At 44.8% G+C, this 21,124-nt stretch overlaps 1 protein-coding gene across 2 annotated transcripts; it reads left to right on the forward strand.

Moving 5' to 3' along the window:
* The first annotated feature begins 97 nt into the window (after positions 1–97).
* Positions 98–19,861, forward strand: LOC135507752 (V-type proton ATPase 116 kDa subunit a 3-like). 2 transcript variants are annotated; one of them, XM_064927375.1, is made up of 21 exons: positions 98–517; positions 2,881–3,003; positions 3,662–3,740; positions 3,998–4,146; positions 4,378–4,473; positions 4,915–4,979; positions 7,487–7,613; positions 7,810–7,892; positions 8,068–8,161; positions 8,738–8,950; positions 11,220–11,373; positions 11,537–11,676; positions 12,270–12,427; positions 12,521–12,611; positions 13,055–13,173; positions 13,384–13,597; positions 13,751–13,864; positions 14,103–14,189; positions 14,418–14,538; positions 17,899–18,070; positions 18,401–19,861. In XM_064927375.1, the coding sequence occupies exons 2-21, from the start codon at positions 2,887–2,889 to the stop codon at positions 18,483–18,485; spliced, it is 2,478 nt and encodes an 825-aa protein (XP_064783447.1). In that variant the 5' UTR covers positions 98–517; positions 2,881–2,886; the 3' UTR covers positions 18,486–19,861. The 2 variants fall into 2 exon arrangements, with proteins under 2 accessions (XP_064783447.1, XP_064783448.1); XM_064927376.1 differs by having other exon boundaries at positions 98–242.
* The last annotated feature ends 1,263 nt before the right edge of the window (positions 19,862–21,124 follow it).

The following is a 21,124-nucleotide window of genomic DNA, read 5'->3' on the forward strand; positions in this document are numbered from 1 at the left end:
GAATTTTAAACAGGTTGGAGACGTGACGTGAGTTTGTGAGTGTAACAGTGTGACACAGAATAACGGGGGGCGGGTCAAATAGTTTCAGCCATCTAACGTAACGGTCATCTGTACTGTAGTCCCTTTGTTTACATACATCTCTGCATCGTGCACGTTGCACCACCCCACCTGCTAGAGGGAGAAACGCTGGGATAGCATGCCCCAGTTAATAGACTGCTAACCGGCGAGCGAGCGAGATAACGGTAATTTACAGAAGTTCCTTTTCGGTCCAGGTAACGTTATCGCCCTACGACGTGAAGACGTTCCGATGAAATGGTCAACCATCTCTACTTTTGACGGGCATGTGTACAGCTATGCGAGCCAGCGTCGGCTAGCTTGCCTTTACCAGCTAGGTTACTGCTAGCTGTTTTGATGCTGCTGATTGATGGCCGCTAGCCAGTTTAGCGTCTCCTACTGCAACGATTCGGGACAGTGTTGCATGACTCCAAAAGAGAGTAGTTAGCGACATTGCCTTGTGGTGAGTAATTGTGTCCTCCTCGCATCGTATCCTAGCTAGCTATGCTGAATTCGATGAAACTAAAACTAGCCCATCACTGCCCCTAGGATTCCAGAGCTCTAGTTTCAGCGTTGATGTACTGTCTCTGCCTTCTAGATTGTAGCGGGGTGAACAGGCCGTGGCTCGGGTGGCTGAGGTCCTTGATTATCTAAATTGGCCTTCATGTGACACCGGGTGCTGTAGTTGTCCAGGAAGGAGGGCAGGCAGTGCGTCCCCGGTGATGCGTTGGGCTGGATGCCCCACCCTCTGGAGAGCCCTGCGGTTGTGAGCGGTGCAATTGCCGTACCAGGCGGTGATACAGCCGGACAGGATGCTCTCAATGGTGCATCTGTATAAGTTAGTGAGGGTCTTAGGGGCCAAGCCGAATTTCTTCAGCCTCCTGAGGTCGCCTTCACCAAGCTGTCTGTCTGAATAGACCATTTCAAATCAAATTGTATTTTGTCGCATAAGCCTTTACCGTGAAAGGCTTACTTACAAACCCTTTCTCAGCAATGCAGAGTTAAAACGTAAGAAAATCAGCACAAAAAAATAGTAACACAAATAAACAATAAACCCGGCTATATACAATGAGTAACAGTACGAGTCCATGTGCAGGGGAACAATGTAGTTAAGGTAATATCTACATGTAGGTAGGGGTAAAAGTGACTAGGCAGTCAGGATAGTTAATAAAGAGTAGTAGCATCGTATGTGAAAGTGTGTGTGTGTGTATGGGTATGTCTGGGTTGGAGTGTCAATATAAGTATATGAGTGTGCATAGAGTCAATGGGAAAGAAAGGGTCAATTAAATTCCAGGTAGCCATTTGATGACTGTTCAGCAGTCTGAACAGTTAACTCTTTTCACAAGCCTGTCTCACCTCCTGTCACGCCTCCTGTCTCGCCTCCTGTCTCACCTCCTGTCTCGCTTCCTGTCTCGTCGTTGTTGGTAATCAGGCCTACCACTGTTGTGTCGTCAGCGAACTTGATGATCGAGTTGGCCACGCAGTCATGGGTGGACAGGGAGCACAGGAGAGAGCTGTACTCCCCTGTGGGGCCCCCGTGTTGGGGATCAGTGTGACGGTGGTGTAGTTTCCTACCGCCAGGAAGTCCAGGACCCAGTTGCACAGGGACCCAGGGCCTCCAGCTTGGTGATGAGCTTGGAGGGGCACTATGGTGTTGAAGGCTGAGCTTTAGTCGATGAACAGCATTCTTACATAAGTATTTCTCCTGCCCAGGTGGGATAGGTCAGTGTGCAGAGCAATGGCGATTGCATCATTTGTGTATTTGATATGCGAATTGCAGTGGGTCTAGGGGTGTGTCGGGTAAGGTGGAGGTGATATGATCCTTGACTAGCCTCTCAAAGCACTAAGTACTACGGGGCGATAGTCATTTAGTTCAGTTGCCATTCGCTTTCTTGGTTTACAGGAACAATGGCGGACATTTTGAAGCAAGTAGGAACAACAGAGTGGGATATGGAGAGATGCTCTGAAGCTTGGGATGCCACCTGGGCCGGCAGCCTTGCGAGGGTTTACGCGCTAAAACGACTTACTCACGTCGGCCATGGCGAACGAGAGCACACAGTCCTCGTGAGAGTCCATCACTATTGAATACAGCCTGTACATGTCTCCTTGCTATGTCTTCCTCTAAGTAGGTCTGAATACTTAATTATAACAATTTAATTAAATGGTAACTAGCTACTATTTATATTAGTAGTGATAGTACTTCCATGTATACTAAAGTGTACTACAGCTCTCTGATTTCCTTTTCTTATTTGCAGTACATACATCTGTGTGTGTGTGTGTGTTTTAGGGCCCCCGCTACACCTCAGCTGACTTTGATTATAGGTTTGAGTGACTGTAGTATTTCATCAGTCTCTCTCTCATTACCATCTCTCAGTCACATGGGGTGGTATCCTGTTCTCTTCCCCTCATCTTAACTCAATTACTGTCCGGCCATCTGTCCCAGAGTCACATATCGAGAAATGAACTTTTCTGTGTTCAGTAGCTCGCGACAACTCCTCCTGCCTGGTCTTATCCCTTCTTACTCTCCATCTTTCTCTACACTCCTCTCCGGACGGTCGATATTAGCTTTTATTTATTGACATTTTTGTTACCGTTGTTATTTAACCAACCTGACAGGTAAAGTTGAGAAGAAACACCTTTTCTTTTTTTTAGCCTGGTCCCAGATCTGTTTGTGCTCTTTGCGAACTCCATCGCTGGTCAGCGTCAGGCCAAACATTGACACTCAGGCTATTGTCTTTTTCCAATAATGAGTTTATCGGAAGTTTTGAACAGGTCATTTATAATGTCTTTTATAGTTGATTGTTTATTTGACACTCATTTCTGCAGGCCGCCATGGGCGCTTTCTTTCGGAGCGAGGAGGTGTGTCTCGTGCAGCTCTTTCTCCAATCGGGGTCAGCCTACAACTGCGTCAGCGAGCTTGGAGAGCTAGGACTGGTCGAATTCCGAGACGTGAGTTCTTAACTTTGACATTTTAGTATTGAACATCTATTGTAAACGCTGATAGTAGACTAATTAGACAATAAGCTTACTTGTATTATAAATGTATAATTAACGTCCATACCATAGATATCCTATTAAATGTCCGGAGGGGCTATGCCACAAATCCTCAGTTCCAGACTGGGGAGAAAATAGCAGCCATTGGGGTCAATGAGAAATCCAAACCAGTCTAATTGGAATGAATGGTATTAAATGCATAGGTGATGCATTTCCTGCTTCTACTTAAGCAGTAAAGGGAAAGTAAGGTATGTAGTATAACATAAATTGTCTAAGTCCTATCATCAATTGATTTCAGCCAGTGTGTGGCTGTGAATTGACTGCATTGTTTGAATGGAGTGTTGGGATATTGGCATTTAATCTGGAAAAAATAATGGGATTATTCCTCTAAAACGGTATGGCTGGCTAGCAAGCGAACATACAGTGCAGATAATATTCACATTCATTGTTTTACACAATAATCTTATTACAGCACTGGCAAACTATGGTTGACCAACTCCCTTACTAAAATGGCTGACTTTTTAATCCGTCATAAGAAGGCTCACGTCCATTCTAGTATTCTAACTCCTCCTCCTCTTCTTCCTTCTCCTTCTTCTCTTCCCCTCCCCTCCAGTTGAACCCCAATGTCAACTCGTTCCAGAGGAAGTTTGTGAACGAGGTGCGGCGCTGTGAGGAGATGGAGAAGACCTTCAGTGAGTCTCTGACCTCTGTCCTTCACACCATGCGATCAGAGAGCATTCCCATATGGGATATTCATCAAGCCTCCTCTACATATCCTCACTTCCTCTTTGATAATCTGCACCTGATGTCCACTTGCTCCCTCGCCCCTCTTCCACTCTCCTTTTCTGCACATCTTCTTTCCCTTCTCCATCCGCCCTTCTGTTCATCGCCCCTCCGTTCATTCATCTCTCCGCCCCACCTTTCCTTCTCTTCGTCCCTTTCTCCCCAGCGTACCTGGAGCAGGAGATCGTTCGGTCCCTGTTCCCCCCGCTGGCGGGTCCTCTCCCCACCCCCAGCCCCTTGCCCGCCGCCCCCCAGCCCAGAGAACTCATGGCCATCGAGGAGGAGAGCGAGAGGCTGGCCCGGGAGCTACGAGAGGTGAGGAGGGGAGAAAGAGAAGCTAGGAGGGGGGAGAAAATGGGAGAGGGAAGTGAGGGGAGAGGTACTGAGAAAGGAGGGGGTATTGCTTTCCTACTTTGAAAATATATCGTTCCAGTCGAAACGTTGCAATTGACTCTACAGGACCATATACAGCTGTACGCCAGGTTATTTTTTTATTCCTTTCATTGTTTGGGCTATTCATACTGTTCTGCTGTCTGATTGGTCCAGGTGTCCAGGAACAGAGACTGCCTGATGAACCAGCTGATCCAGCTCAGCCAATACAGAGGGGTTCTGATCCAGACACACACTCTCACTGTCTCACAGGTAGGAACGACAGCTCCCAGCATGGCCACTTATCACCTCACAGGTATGAACTACAGATCCCAGTGTTCTCTCTGCTGCTCTGTGGTCGGCTATTGTTGCACTCACACACTCTTGGAATTATGAGTTTCCAATGTCAAAAAAACGATTCAAGTAAACCTCAGAAGTTATTTTCAAACGGGATGGGCCAAGTTTCCGAGGAACTCATGAACACAGCAGATGTGTATGGAAAAGCGTTGATTTCTTTAGCTGAAGCTTTCATTCTGATAAAGGACATTGACGGCCAAAACATCATGATTTTACCTCGAATTTGATAAATAAATAAATGAATTTTAAGCGAGAGTTGCACCTATTCCTTCCAAATGTTCTTTTGATTTTTGGTTGTACTTATTCTCTCATTGGTTGAGCGCCTTGTACTCTTCTCCTATCTCCCTCTCTTGTCAGGCTCATCCTCCCTCTACTCTGGAGACTGCTGCCTTACTGGACAACAGACAAGACATCAGGCTGAGGTGACAGACGGACAAATATATATATATATCAATCAGTGGAGGCTGGTGGGAGGAGCTATAGGAGGACGGGCTCGTTGTAAAGACTGGGACGGAATCGATGGAAATACATCAAACATATGGAAACCACGCTGGACTCCGTTCCTTCCATTCCAGCCGTTACAAAGGAGTCTGTCCTCCTATAGCTCCTCCCACCAGCCTCCTCTGATATCAATCACTTCATTGTCAATGGCTGCATCTCAAATAGAACCCTATTTCCTATGCAGTGGTCTGGCTCTGGTCAAAAGTAATGCACTATAAAGGCAATTGGGCTGGGTGCCATTTGGGAAGAACACTATCCAATGGACTTTCCCGACTGGCTTGACAAGCAGCCTCAATAGAGTTCGCATTGCAATATATAAAAGAGAATATGTGATAAGCAAAAGTGGTCTGCGTCCCAAGTGGCATTTTTATTCCCTAAGGGCCCCGGTCAAAATAAGTACACTATACAGTGCCTTGCGAAAGTATTCGGCCCCCTTGAACTTTGCGACCTTTTGCCACATTTCAGGCTTCAAACATAAAGATATAAAACTGTATTTTTTTGTGAAGAATCAACAACAAGTGGGACACAATCATGAAGTGGAACGACATTTATTGGATATTTCAAACTTTTTTAACAAATCAAAAACTGAAAAACTGGGCGTGCAAAATTATTCAGCCCCTTTACTTTCAGTGCAGCAAACTCTCTCCAGAAGTTCAGTGAGGATCTCTGAATGATCCAATGTTGACCTAAATGACTAATTATGACAAATACAATCCACCTGTGTGTAATCAAGTCTCCGTATAAATGCACCTGCACTGTGATAGTCTCAGAGGTCCATTAAAAGCGCAGAGAGCATCATGAACAACAAGGAACACACCAGGCAGGTCCGAGATACTGTTGTGAAGAAGTTTAAAGCCGGATTTGGATACAAAAAGATTTCCCAAGCTTTAAACATCCCAAGGAGCACTGTGCAAGCGATAATGTTGAAATGGAAGGAGTATCAGACCACTGCAAATCTACCAAGACCTGGCCGTCCCTCTAAACTTTCAGCTCATACAAGGAGAAGACTGATAAGAGATGCAGCCAAGAGGCCCATGATCACTCTGGATGAACTGCAGAGATCTACAGCTGAGGTGGGAGACTCTGTCTATAGGACAACAATCAGTCGTATATTGCACAAATCTGGCCTTTATGGAAGAGTGGCAAGAAGAAAGCCATTTCTTAAAGATATCCATAAAAAGTGTCATTTAAAGTTTGCCACAAGCCACCTGGGAGACACACCAAACATGTGGAAGAAGGTGCTCTGGTCAGATGAAACTAAAATTGAACTTTTTGGCAACAATGCAAAACGTTATGGTTGGCGTAAAAGTAACACAGCTCATCACCCTGAACACACCATACCCACTGTCAAACATGGTGGTGGCAGCATCATGGTTTGGGCCTGCTTTTCTTCAGCAGGGACAGGGAAGATGGTTAAAATTGATGGGAAGATGGATGGAGCCAAATACAGGACCATTCTGGAAGAAAACCTGATGGAGTCTGCAAAAGACCTGAGACTGGGACGGAGATTTTTTTTCCAACAAGACAATGATCCAAAACATAAAGCAAAATCTACAATGGAATGGTTCAAAAATAAACATATCCAGGTGTTAGAATGGCCAAGTCAAAGTCCAGACCTGAATCCAATCGAGAATCTGTGGAAAGAACTGAAAACTGCTGTTCACAAATGCTCTCCATCCAACCTCACTGAGCTCGAGCTGTTTTGCAAGGAGGAATGGGAAAAAATTTCAGTCTCTCGATGTGCAAAACTGACAGAGACATACCCCAAGCGACTTACAGCTGTAATCGCAGCAAAAGGTGGAGCTACAAAGTATTAACTTAAGGGGGCTGAATAATTTTGCACGCCCAATTTTTCAGTTTTTGATTTGTTAAAAAAGTTTGAAATATCCAATAAATGTCGTTCCACTTCATGATTGTGTCCCACTTGTTGTTGATTCTTCACAAAAAAATACAGTTTTATATCTTTATGTTTGAAGCCTGAAATGTGGCAAAAGGTCGCAAAGTTCAAGGGGGCCAAATACTTTCGCAAGGCACTGTATAGTGAATAGGTTGCCATTTGACGCAACCAGTGTCAAGAGGAGAAAATATGAAAGATATTTGGTCAAACGTTATTTGTATATTCCGGATTTTCCATCTGTAGATGCTCTACAGATGGTCATACGATCAATAAACTATCTGTTGATAAGCAACTGCTTTCTAAGGTTAGGGTTAGGTTAAGAATAAGGTTTAGGGTTAAAGTTAGGGTTAGAGTACGGGTTAGGATAAAGGTCAAGGTTAAGATAAGGGTCAAGGTTAGGGTTAGAGCTAGGGTTAGGGTTAGTAGATAGTTGGTCGAAATGTTACTGATAGTCAGTAGACAGGCGGACTATCCAAATAAAGTGTTTCCGGGTATTTCTCCCTCACGTGTCTTCTTCCGTCTCCTTCCCAGTTTTGTGGCTGGCGTGGTCCACCCGTGGAAGGTTCCGTCGTTTGAGCGGCTGCTATGGCGAGCGTGCCGCGGTTACATCATCGTCGACTTCAGGGAGATGGAGGAGAGGCTGGAGCTTCCTGAAACGGTAGTAAATGAGAGGGTGGACAGTAGAGGGATGAATACAGGAAATAAGGAATAAAGATGGACGAGCAAAGGGAAGAATGTCGGAGAATCCTTATGAAGAATGGGCATATTTCACTTTCCACACACATCAGCAAAATTATGTTTCCCCCCCTTCTAACTCCCACTTTCTTACTTCATTTTTTTACGACCAATCACAGGGTGAGATGGTCCAGTGGACAGTTTTCCTCATCTCTTTCTGGGGCGAGCAAATTGGACAGAAAGTCAAGAAGATCTGTGATTGGTTAGTGAGAGCAGATCCAAAGTTTCTAACAATTTTCAGTTACATGTTGAATTTGTCTAATTTATTGTCTAATCTAATGATTCTTGGTCTCCTTTTTTTCTTACCCCTTCTCTCTCTCTTCCTGTCTCTCTTTCTTTCTTTCCTCCGTCTCTTTCTTCTTTTGTCCTTCTCTCAGTTTCCACACCCACACATTTGACTACCCAGAGGGCACGACGGAGAGAGAGAAGATTCTGCACGGGCTGCAGGGAAGGATAGTAGACATCAAAACGGTAAGAAAAGAGAGCGAGATTGAGCGATAGAGAGAGATGGGCAGAGACGAGCAGATCATTTTGAGCTGGAACAATCATCTCTCAGTTTTCTGTGTCTTCGTCAGTCGTCATCGATGTTGGGTAGATATCAGGCTACTCCTGTTCTACCTTGGGCTCGCGAGTGGCGCAGCGGTCTAAGGCACTGCATCTCAGTGCTCGAGGTGTCACTACAGAACCTGGTTCGATTCCAGGCTGTATCACCACCGGCCCTGTTTGGGAGTACCATAGGGCGGCGCATAATTGGTCCAGCGCCGTCTGGGTTTGGCCGGGGTAGGCTGTCATTGTAAATAAGGATTTCTTTTTAACTGACTTGCCAAGTTAAAGTTTAAATTTAAAAAAATACTCCTATGGCACCACCCTGGTTTGTTAACCCCTTCCTCTTCGCCATGATTTAGTTCAGGTCTCCCAGACAGGAGGTTCTGCCCCAGTGGAAGGTGTTCTATCCATATCATTAGAATGGTTCTCATTCTATTTGTATGGATTCTTATCTATTCTGTGTTTATTAAACCCCTTCCTTCCCTCCATGGTTTCCCTCAGGTCCTCTCCCAGACGGAACACTACCTGCAGCAGCTGCTGTGTCGCTCGGTGGCCGTGCTGCCCCAGTGGAAGGTGCGGGTCCAGAAGTGTAAGGCCGTCCAGGCCGTGCTCAACCTCTGCAGCCCCTCCGTCACTGACAAGTGTCTGATCGCCGAGGCCTGGTGTCCCGTCAGGAAACTGCTACTGCTGCAGAGCGCCCTGATAGAGGGAACGGTGAGAGCGGAGGAGGGAGGGGAGGAGATAGAGGAGGGATGGGCAAATGGCGGCTTTCTCTCTCTCTCTCTCTCTCTCTCTCTTTCTTTCTCTCTTTTTTAGCTTTTGTAAGCCCTCGGATCAATTTCCAAAAACATTTCTTTTTGTATTTCTTTGAAGAACTCAATCGAGGTCTCAATTTACGAGTTAGAATAGTAGAATATACAAGGTGCAATTTCTACATTTGATTGTGAATCAGCAGTTTTTCCTCTTGTTATGTCAGTCACTGACAGTCACTCAATTATTCATGTCAGCTCATCATTTTTAGATTGGTAAGTTAGTCTAGCCAGCGATCAACGTGTAGTAATTAGTCATGGATGAGTACTGACCTGGCACATGCTCAGAGGCCTTGACTTCCAGGGGGCCTCATTGATATCATATTAAGTCAATTAAAAATGTGCCGAATTGCAGGAAAATTGCTTTGAAACAAAAAATTAGCTGTAAAAAAAAATGTTGTCCTCTGTCCCATGGCAGAATGGGTGGAATTGCATGAAATGAGTTATAAAATTGCAACATTTTCGCTCTGGCCCATGACAAAATTGCAAAACCAAATATCGCTTAGGGCCCCCAAAAGGCGAGGGCCAGGCCTGGCTTGGCTACTGGTATAATGCATTTAGTTAAGAGAATTAAGTATACTGAACAAAAATATCAGCACAACATGTAAAGTGTCGGTCCCAAGTTTCATGAGCTGAAATAAAAATCCCAGAAAGATTCCATACACACAAAAAGCTTATTTCTCAAAAATGTTTGTTTACATCCCTGTTAGTGAGCATTTCTACTTGCCAAGATAATCCATCCACCTGATAGGTGTGGCATATCACGAAACTGATGAAACAGCATGATCACTACACAGGTGCATCTTGTGCTGGGGACAATAAAGTGTATGTAAACTTCTGACCCACTGGAATTGTGATACGGTGAATTATAAGTGAAATAATCTGTCTGTAACCAATTGTTGGACAAATGACTTGTGTCATACACAAAGTAGATGGCCTAACTGACTTGCCAAAACTATAGTTTGTTAACAAGAAATTTGTGGAGTGGTTGAAAAACGAGTTTTAATGACTCCAACCTAAGTTTATGTAAACTTCCAACTTCAACTGTATATACAATTCCTGGAAGCTGCAAATGTCCATTTTGTCCATGGCCTGCATACTCACCAGACATGTCACCCATTGTGCATGTTTGGGATGCTCTGGATTGACGTGTACAGCAGCATGTTCCAGTTCCTGCCGATATCCAGCAACTTCGCACAGCCATTGAAGAGGAGTGGGACAACATTACACATGTCACAATCAATAGCTAATCCATAGATTAGGGTGTAATTTAATTATTTTAATTGACTGATTTCCTTCTGTGACCTGTAACTCAGTAAAATCGTAGAAATTGGTCTCCCGAGTGACACAGCAGTCTAAGGCACTGCATCTCAGTGCTAGAGGTGTCACTACAGACCCTGGTTCGTTCCCGGGCTGTATCACAACCGGCCGTGATCGGCAGTCCCATAGGGCGGCGCACAATTGATCCAGCGTCGTCCGGGTTAGAGAAGGGTTTTGGTGGGTTGGCTTTACTTGGCTAATTGCACTCTAGTTACTCCTTGTGACGGGCCAGGCGCCTGCAGGCTGACCTCGGTCGTCAGGTGAACAGTGTTTCCTCCAACACATTGTTGCGGCTGACTTCCGGGTTGAGCGGGCGGGTGTTAAGAGCGGGCGGGCGGGTGTTGACTGGCGGGCGGGTGTTTCGGGGGATGCATGACTCGACCTCCGCATCCCAAACTCACTGGGGAGTTGCAGAGATGAGAGAAGATCGAAATTGGGCAGGAAAAAAGAGGGTAAAATACCAATAAATAAATAATATAATAATTTGAAAAATATCTTTGAAAATGTGGCATGTTGCTTTTATATTTTTTGTTCAGTGTAGTTTAACTGCACAGATGGATTGATTGCACAAATCAGTCGACTACATGTGTGTGTATGGATGTGGGTACGCAGACCCGCAAGTTTACTGCAGCCCCTCATGACCAGTTAAGATTTTATGTGGCCCCCACCCCAATCAAAATTGCTCTGAGATGGGAGGAATAGGGAGGACAGGGATGATCAAGGTGAAAGAATAGACTGGGATGATCAAGGTGAAAGAAATTAGACTTTTGGTCAGGTAGAAACATCATAAGAATGCGTAATCAGATGTTGCTGTTATGATTACATTAACAGGAATATCTCTCCCTCTCCCACAGAGGAAGAACGGTAGTGGTGTGGACTCATTCTATAACCGCCTCCCGGACCCCAGCACCCCTCCTCCCACCCTCTTCCACACCAACTCCTTCACAGCCGGCTTCCAGAGCATCGTAGACGCATACGGTGTTGCAAGATACAGAGAGGTCAACCCAGGTATATATATATATGTATATACACACACACATACACATACACATACACACACACACACACACACACACGAAAACTCAACAGTCCTCCACCAACTCTGTCAACTCTAATTCTCGCTCTCTGTGTATGTTTTGTGTGTTTGTCCCTCCTGTGGCTCCGTCTGTAGCGGTGTACACCATCATCACCTTCCCCTTCCTGTTTGCGGTGATGTTTGGGGACGTGGGCCACGGCCTCCTAATGACCATGGCCGCCCTCTGGATGGTGCTGCAGGAGAGAGACCTCAATCTCAGGACCAACGACAACGAGGTACACACAGCTTACCACTCTCCTTGTGGATGGTACTACAGGAGAAAGACCCGAAACGCAGGACTATTTTATATAAAAAATAAAAAAAAAAATGTAACCTTTATTTAACGAGGCAAGTCAGTTAAGAACAAATTCTTATTTACAATGACGGCCAAACCCGGACGACGCTGGGCCAATTGTGCGCCGCCCTATGGGACTCTCAATCACAGCCGGGTTGTGATACAGCCTGGATTCGAACCAAGGTGTCTGTAGTGACGCCTCTAGCACTGAGATGCAGTGCCTTAGACCGCTGCTCCACTCGGGAGCAACAAGGTAAACAGGAGGAGGGGAGAGCCCTCTAATGCAGGGGTGGGCGACTCCAGGGTGTGTCACCCATCAGGCGCCAGAGGACTGGAGCTGAAGCTCGAGCCTCTTCCCAAACACACAATCATCCCAGTTTCCTGTCTCTAGTTTGTCTTCATGTAAAATCAGTACTGGAAATGAAAGTGTTTCAACTGGCCCAGCCACACACTGTACCCGTCTTGACCTCATCCAACTGAAGAGCAACTCTCTCTCTCTCACTCTCTCTCTCTCTCTCTCTCACTCTCTCACAGATCTGGCAGATGATGTTTGGTGGTCGGTATCTGATCTTGTTGATGGGTCTATTCTCGATCTACACCGGAGCCGTCTACAACGAGTGTTTCAGTAAAGGCCTCAGCCCCTTCCCGTCGGGATGGCACCTACAACCTATGTTCCAGCACTACAACTGGACGTAAATGGATACACACACACATGTATGCGTACACACACATAGATGCACACACACACACACACCACTAACATTGTCCTCTCCATTCTGTGTCAGTGATGAGACTCTGCGGGAGAACCAGTATCTTACTCTGGACCCGAACGTGACCGGAGTGTTCCAGGGACCTTATCCGTTTGGCATCGACCCGGTAACTAACTCTGAACGACATCCATCCGTCTCTTTTTATCTATATCGGTTTGGCCTATTTTCCCGTTCGACGTCTTCATTCCATACTGAATGAGCCGGCACTGGGAACCCCCTTGAAACATGTATCCAAGGTCTTTCATAATGCTGCTTTGGAGAGAGTCGACTCTGGTGATGCCACATCAACATTTTTCAGGACTGAGTCAAATGAAAACATGGCGTTAACATTACGCAATTCCATTTCCTTTTATTGTCCTGCAATGGCGATTACCTACAGGCATAGGCCTATAACCGTACAAATATGTTAGGTACTGTGCTGGTTTCAACAAGAAATGAAAAGAGAAACAAACTAAACGTAAAGAAGCATTCTTGTGTGCGGTATACTTGAATTCGACACATTCCAAAACAATGTCTGTTGGGCTCTGTTTTCTGACCTTTGACCTGTAGATCTGGCGGCTGGCCAACAACCACCTGACGTTCCTGAACTCGTACAAGATGAAGATGTCCGTCATCATCGGGGTCGTCCACATGACTTTCGGAGTCTGCCTGTCCTTTTTCAACTACATGTAGGTCTCCACTTCCACTTCCACTCCGACACAAACACTTCAACCCTAAAACCATTACCGTAACAAATCAACGGTGATTTATATATCGTCTACATCTTTTGCCACTATATCTTCTAACCCTCGTATTATAATGAACCCTGTCTTTTCCAAGGAGACCTTAATAACACATCTGATCACAGTCATGTTCTTTGTCTCTCTCACACCCTCCAGTCACTTGAACCAGCTGAGCAGTGTGTTTCTGGTACTGATCCCAGAGCTGTTGTTCATGCAGTGTCTGTTTGGCTACCTGGTCTTCATGGTGTTGTTGAAGTGGGTGGCGTTCAGCCCCCAGGACTCCGACCGGGCCCCCAGCATCCTCATACACTTCATAGATATGTTCCTGTTCACTGAGAATGAGGATAATCCGCCCCTCTACCGCGGACAGGTGAGACGCGCACACACGTCACGCGTGGACGGCAGACAGACATGCGCGCACACACGCGATCGTACCTGTCCTGTCCACCTAGCTGCATTAAGCTCTAGCAATGGACAACTTGAACGAATGTCTGTTTCTCTTCTGTCTCCTCCCTCCCTCCAGATGATAGTCCAGAGGGTCCTGGTGGTGGTCGCTCTGGCGTCAGTGCCTGTCCTGTTACTAGGGAAACCACTCTATCTCTACTACAACCACAGGAGACGAGCCAACACAAGAGGGGTAAGGGGGGGAGGGAGAGGGAGGGAGAGAGAGAGAGAGACCGGGATTGGAAGTGGATAACTACATTTTTGCTTGTAAGCGAAGGAGTCCGACAGCATTTATAACAAATGCGAACAGTTAAGTGTGTGTGATTGAGACATGAAGTCTGTTTACCCCACTGAGTCATTGGTTCTAGACCTCAACCCTCTGATTGCCAGTAATAGATGCCACATGTCGTGTGTGTGTGTGTGTGCGACAGGGAGAAGGGCGCCCCCTTGTGACGGACACCAGCTCCATCAACGCGTTACAAGGAGACCTGGAGGAAGGAGGAACCAGAGAGGAGGAGGTGAGGGAGGGGGAGGGGTAGAAAGTAGGAGGGTTCATTTGAGGAAACTGGGTCTTGTTGATTAATGTAAACCGTACCAAAAGGTTTTTCAACTGAAAAAGTTGAGTGTTTCTTATTGGACAAGGTAGTCCCCCCAGGTTTTTTTTTGTTTGGTGTCTCGTGAATATGGACCGGGGCTAAGTGTTGATTTGGGATTCTGGTTTTAACCCTTTCTCTCCTCCCCTGCAGAAGTTTGATACAGCGGATGTGTTCATGCACCAGGCCATCCACACTATAGAGTACTGTCTGGGCTGCATCTCCAACACAGCTTCCTATCTACGACTGTGGGCCCTCAGCCTCGCACATGCACGTGAGTCTCACTCACACACACACACACACACACACACACACACACACACACACACACACACACACACACACACACACACACACACACACACACACACACACACACACACACACACACACACACACACACACAGTCGCATTGTGCCAATGACATTTGTGCCTGTGTGTGACATGCTCATAACACACACGCACACACACATAAACTTAAATCTTAAGTCTCCTGCTTTATCTACACGCGTCTCAATTGTCTTTCAAATCCATCCTTCATGGCACTGATCCGAAAGAACTGACCAGGTGAAAGCTGGCCTAATGATAAAAGGGGGGATACCTAGTCAGTTGGACAACTGAATGCATTTAATCCAACCCCTCTGAATCAGAGCGGTGCAGGGGGGGGTCTGGCCTTAAATCCAGCTTCCATCACATGACTTTCTTTCACCTGTCAAGTACTTCCTAATCAGAATAGATGAAGGGCGGGAGACAAGGAGAAGACTACTTATTTTATTTTTATCAGGAAACCCTTTTCCTATCACCTTTAAGCAATCGAAAGAGAGCCCACATTCTATTCCCAAGTTGACTCCAAATGTTGAACGATGGCAACATAGCACTGCAGTTCATGGAGATACAGTATGTTCTGGTTGAGTCCAAAACTAAAAAGGCTATCGGGATGCCATTTTGAATGCAATATCCAATATAACATAAGTATCCCATAACTACTTACCCACTGATAGCTATAGCTCCTGACCCACTGATCGTGCAGGTGGAAAGTATTCAGACCCCTTGACTTTTTCCACATATTGTTATGTTACAGCCTTATTCATCCATCTACACACAATACCCCATAATGACAAAGCAAAAACAGGTTTTTAGATTTAAAAACAAAAGAAAATGAAATATCACATTTACATAAGTATTCAGACCCTTTACTCAGTACTTTGTTGAAGCACCTTTGGCAGCGATTACAGCATCGAGTCTTCTTGGGTATGATGCTACAAGCTTGGCACACCTGTATTTGGGGAGTTTCTCCCATTCTGCTCTGCAGATCCTCTCAATCTCTGTCAGGTTGCGGCACAGCTATTTTCAGGTCTCTCCAGAGATGTTCGATCGGGTGAACATTCGCTGCAGTCATAGGTCCTGAGCGTCTTAACAGGTTTTCATCAAGGATCTCTCTACTTTTCTCCGTTCATCTTTACCTTGATCCTGACTAGTCTCCCAGTCCCTGCCGCTGAAAAACATCTCCACAGCATGCTGCTGCCACCACCATGCTTCACCGTAGGGATGGTGCCAGGTTTCCTCCAGACGTGCCGCTTGGCATTCAGGCCATAGAGTTCAATATTGGCTTCATCAGACCAGAGAATCTTATTTCTCATGGTCTAAAAGTCTATAGGTGCCTTTTGACAAACTCCAAGCGGGCTGTCATGTGCCTTTAACCGATGAGTGGCTTCTGTCTGGCCACTCTACCATAAAGGCCTGATTGGTGGAGTGCTGCAGAGATGGTTGTCCTTCTGGAAGGTTCTCCCATCTCCACAGATGAACTCTCGAGCTCTGTCAGAATGACCATTATGTCTTTGGTCACCTCCCTGACCAAGGCCCTTCTCCCCCGATTGCTCAATCGGCGGAATGATGTAGGCCACTTTCTTCTTGGGGACCTTCAATGCTGCAGAAATGTTTTGGTACCCTTCCCCAGATCTGTGCCTCGACACTATCCTGTCTCGGCTCACTATGGAAAATTCCTTCGACCTCATGGCTTGGTTTTTGTTCTGACATGCACTGTCAACTATGGGACCTCATATAGACAGGTGTGTGTCTTTCCAAATCATGTCCAATCATTTGAATTTACCACAGGGAGACTCCAAGTTGTAGAAACAGCTTAAGGATGATCAACGGAAACAGGCTGGACCTGAGCTCAATTTCAAATATCATAGCAAAGGGGTGGAATTCTTACGTTAAAAAAAATCATACATTTTTGTTTGAGGATTTTTGATTTATTTAATCCATTTTAGAATAAGGATGCAACGTAACACAATGTGGAAAAAGTCAAGGGCTCCAAAGTTTTGGCTGGTACTGTACACTTATATTCACTACCGTTCAAAAGTTAGGGGTCACTTAGAAATGTCCTTGTCTTTGAAAGAAGAGCAAATGTGTTGTCCGATAAATTAACATCAAAATGATCAGAAATACAGTGTAGACATTGTTAATGGTGTAAATGACTATTGTAGCTGGAAACGGCAGATTTTTAAAAATGGAATATGTACAAGAGGCCCATTATCAACAACCATCACTTCTGTGTTCCAATGGCACGTTGTGTTCGCTAATCCAAGTGTATCATTTTAGAAAACCCTTTTGCAATTATGTTAGTACAGCTGAAAACTGTTGTCCTGATTAAAGAAGCAATACAACATGCCTTCTTTAGACTAGTTGAGTATCTGGAACATCAGCATTTGTGGGTTCGATTACAGTCTCAAAATGGCCAGAAACAAATAACTTTCTTCTGAAACTGTCTATTCTTGTTCTGACAATTGAAGGCTATTCCATGTGAGAAATTGCCAAGAAACTGAAGATCTCGTACGACTCCCTTCACAGAACAGCGCAAACAGGCTCTAACCAGAATAGAAAGGGGAGTGAGAGGCCCCAGTGCACAACTAAGCTAGAGGACAAGTACTTTAGAGTGTCTAGTTTGAGAAACAGACCTCTCAGAAGTCAACTGGCAGCTTCATTAAATAATAACCGCAAAACACCAGTGTCAACGTCAACAGTGAAGAGGCGATTCCTCTGTCCAGAGTGTTTTCTTTTGCCAATCTTAATCTTTTCTTTTTATTGGCCAGTCTGAGATGTTTTTTTATTTGCCACTCTGCCTAGAAGTCCAGCATCCCGGAGTTGCCTCTTCACTGTTGTCAATGTCTAGACTGCATTTCTGATCAATTTGATGTCATTTTAATGGCCATTTTTTTTGTGCTTTTCTTTCAAAAACAAAGAGATTTCTAAGTGACCCCAAACCTTTGACAGTAGTGTACATTTTAAGCAGCTCTTCTACATACATAATAATTTATATATATTTGTGTGACCTGGTGATTATATAAAAAAAGAGCCACATATTTGTATGCTCTTTGCTAAATGGAAAAGTGACAGCCTACTTATGGTGCTTTCAAGACAACTGGGAACTCTTTAAAAAAACAAGGTCAAATCATGATGTCAGTGAGCTTCAGGTCGGCGCTCTAGAAAGATGACAGTTTCCGAGTTGGATGACCGTTCAAAATGATTTTTACCAGTCGGAGCTAGTTTTTCTCAGTTACCAGTTGTCTTGAACTCACTCAAGTCAAGAGTTCCCAGTAGTTTTGAGTACGGCCAGTTGTGTGTGTTGCAGAGCTGTCGGAGGTGCTATGGGTGATGGTGATGCGTATCAGCCTGTCGTGGCAGGGCTACGTGGGATCTGTAGTTCTAGCCGTCATCTTTTCCTTCTTCGCAACACTCACCGTCTCCATCCTGCTCGTCATGGAGGGGCTGTCCGCGTTCCTGCACGCGCTCAGATTGCACTGGTGGGTCACACACACCCTGTTGCCCCTCACTTTGTCATTCACATACCAAACTGTTGCCCCTCAATGTTTACCATCTCTCACGCCCACAAACACAACCAGTTGATTTGTATCCCACGCACGCACAGCACACATGGGGACATGTGAAACTTCTCAGCCTGAAGTGTCGCAGAATTGTGAGCGCTTCGGGAGGGCAGTCACGTGTGCTAGCAAAGCAGAGATGCTTGGTTCGAGCCATGTCAGGAGAAAGTGGTCGTCGCTGAATAAGCAGCGTGACGTCCTTCAAGCCACACCATTCTCCATCCCTAATATTCCTATTTTTCCTCTTCCCAGGGTGGAGTTCCAGAATAAGTTCTACAGTGGAACGGGATACAAGCTCAACCCTTTCTCCTTCTCCTCCATCCTGAACCCTGTATAGGCTTTCAACACAGGACATTGTTACAGAGGAATTGCAGTACCTACACAGATATAGCCCAATAATAAGCTTGCATTGTTCTATATACCGCTTTCAACACAGGACGTTATGTTACATATGAAATACTGAGATGTAGGGTGTTTGGGATGGCAACCTATTCCTTATATAGTGCACTACTTTTGACAAGAGCCCTATGGATCCTGGTCAAAGGTCGTGCACTATATAGGTTTTAGGGTTCCGTTTCAGATGCATCCATAGCCTAATAAGCTATTGTTTGATACTAACAATTTTTGACTTGAATTTTTATCTTGCAGATGGTATCCTTCTTAAAAAGGAGAGGAACTTGTGAATATAGTTAGCGTTTGTTTTGCTCAGGAAGTGGTTTTTGACTTGCAGTTTCTCTTTAATGATGAGCCTACAACAAAGATGGCTACTGTAGGAGTGCACAACGTGTCCCAGGGACAACTGGGGCACCATTTTGTGCATGGGAGCTTTCTATGTTATTACCACAAATGAATGCCATTAAAGGATTGTTTTATAATCCCTAAAAGCTTGTGGATTGTCTCTACTTTACTGAAAATCCACTACAATGTTGAGTATGAACACAGCAGCCAACATAAATGATAGTTTAGATACCTACTTATACAAGGGTTTCTTTGCTATTTTCTACATTGTAGAATAATGAAGACATCAAAACTATGAAATCAAAATTTTATATTAGACATTCTTCAAAGTAGCCACCTTTTGCACACTTTTGGCATAAGCCCACTGGTTCCAGGTCATCTACAAGTCCATGCTAGGTAAAGCTCCGCCTTATCTCAGTTCACTGGTCACGATGGCAACACCCATCCGTAGCACGCGCTCCAGCAGGTGTATCTCACTGATCATCCCTAAAGCCAACACCTCATTTGGCCGCCTTTCGTTCCAGTACTCTGCTGCCTGTGACTGGAACGAATTGCAAAAATCCCTGAAGTTGGAGACTTATCTCCCTCACCAACTTCAAACATGTGCTATCTGAGCAGCTAACCGATCGTTGCAGCTGTACATAGCCTATTGGTAAATAGCCCACCCTTTTTCACCTACCTCATCCCCACACTGTTTTTATTTATTTACTTTTCTGCACACCAGTATCTCTACCTGTACATGACCATCTGATCATTTATCACTCCAGTGCTAATCTGCAAAATTGTAATTATTCGCCTACCTCCTCATGCCTTTTGCACACAATGTATATAGACTCCCCTTTTTTGTACTGTGTTATTGACTTGTTAATTGTTTACTCCATGTGTAACTCTGTGTTGTCTGTTCACACTGCTAAGCTTTATCTTGGCCAGGTCGCAGTTGCAAATGAGAACTTGTTCTCAACTAGCCTACCTGGTTAAATAAAGGTGAAATAAAAAAATTAAATAAAAAAAAATCTCAACCAGCTTCATGAGGTAGTCACCTGGAATGCATTTCAATTAACATGTGTGCCTTGTTAAATTAATTTGTGTGATTTCTTTCCTTCTTAATGCATTTGAGCCAATCAGTTGTGTTGTGACAATGTAGGTGGTGGTATATTATGGCAACAGCTCAAATAAGCAAAGAGAAACGACAGTCCATTACTTTAAGACATGAAAGGTCAAGTCAATACGGAACATTAAGAACTTTGAACGTTTCTTCAAGTGCAGTCGCAAAACCCATCAAGCGCTATGATGAACCTTGCTCCCATGAGGACCGCCACAGGAAAGGAAGACCCAGAGTTACCTCTGCTGCAGAGGATAAGTTCATAAGTGCTTCAGAGTTCAAGTAACCGACACATCAAAATCAACTGTTCAGAGGAGACTGTGTGGATCAGGCCTTCATGGTCAAATTGCTGCAAAGATACCACTACTAAAAAGACACCAATAAGAAGACTTGCTTGGGCCAAGAAACGATGGACAATAGAGGGGAGGAAATCTGTCTGATGAGTCTAAATTTGAGATTTGTGGTTCCAATATCCGTGTCTTTGTGAGACACAGAGTAGGTGAACGGATGATCTCCGCATGTGTGGTTCCCACCGTGAAGTATGGAGGTGGTGGTGTGATGGTGCTTTGCTGGTGACACCGATTTATTTAGAATTTTTCAAAAAGGCACACTTAACCAGCATGGCTACCACAGCATTCTGCAGCAATAACGCCATTCCATCTGGTTTGCGCTTAGTGGGACTATCATTTGTTTTTCAACAGGACAATGACCCAACACACCTCCAGACTGAGTAAGGGCTATTTGAGAGTGATGGAGTGTTGCATCAGATGACTTGGCTTCCACAATCACCTGACCTCAACCCAATTGAGATGAATTGGACCGCAGAGTGAAGAAAAAGCAGCCAACAAGTGCTCAGCATGTGGGAACTCCTTCAAGACTGTTGGAAAAGCTGTCATCAAGGGAAAGGGTGGCTACTTTGAATCTAAAATCTGTTTTACACTTTTTTGGTTACTACATGATTCCATGTGTGTTATTTCATAGTTGATGTCTTCTCTATTTTTACTATTTTCTACATTGTAGAATAATAGTGAAAACCCTTGAATGAGTAAGTGTCCAAACTTAAAAAAATAAAAAAATGGTACTGTATATGGCTACTGACCTCCATTTAATTTAAAAATCAAGACGTGCGCGCACAC

Source organism: Oncorhynchus masou, chromosome 21 (genome assembly GCF_036934945.1).
Source record: "Oncorhynchus masou masou isolate Uvic2021 chromosome 21, UVic_Omas_1.1, whole genome shotgun sequence".
Taxonomy (NCBI): domain Eukaryota; kingdom Metazoa; phylum Chordata; class Actinopteri; order Salmoniformes; family Salmonidae; genus Oncorhynchus; species Oncorhynchus masou.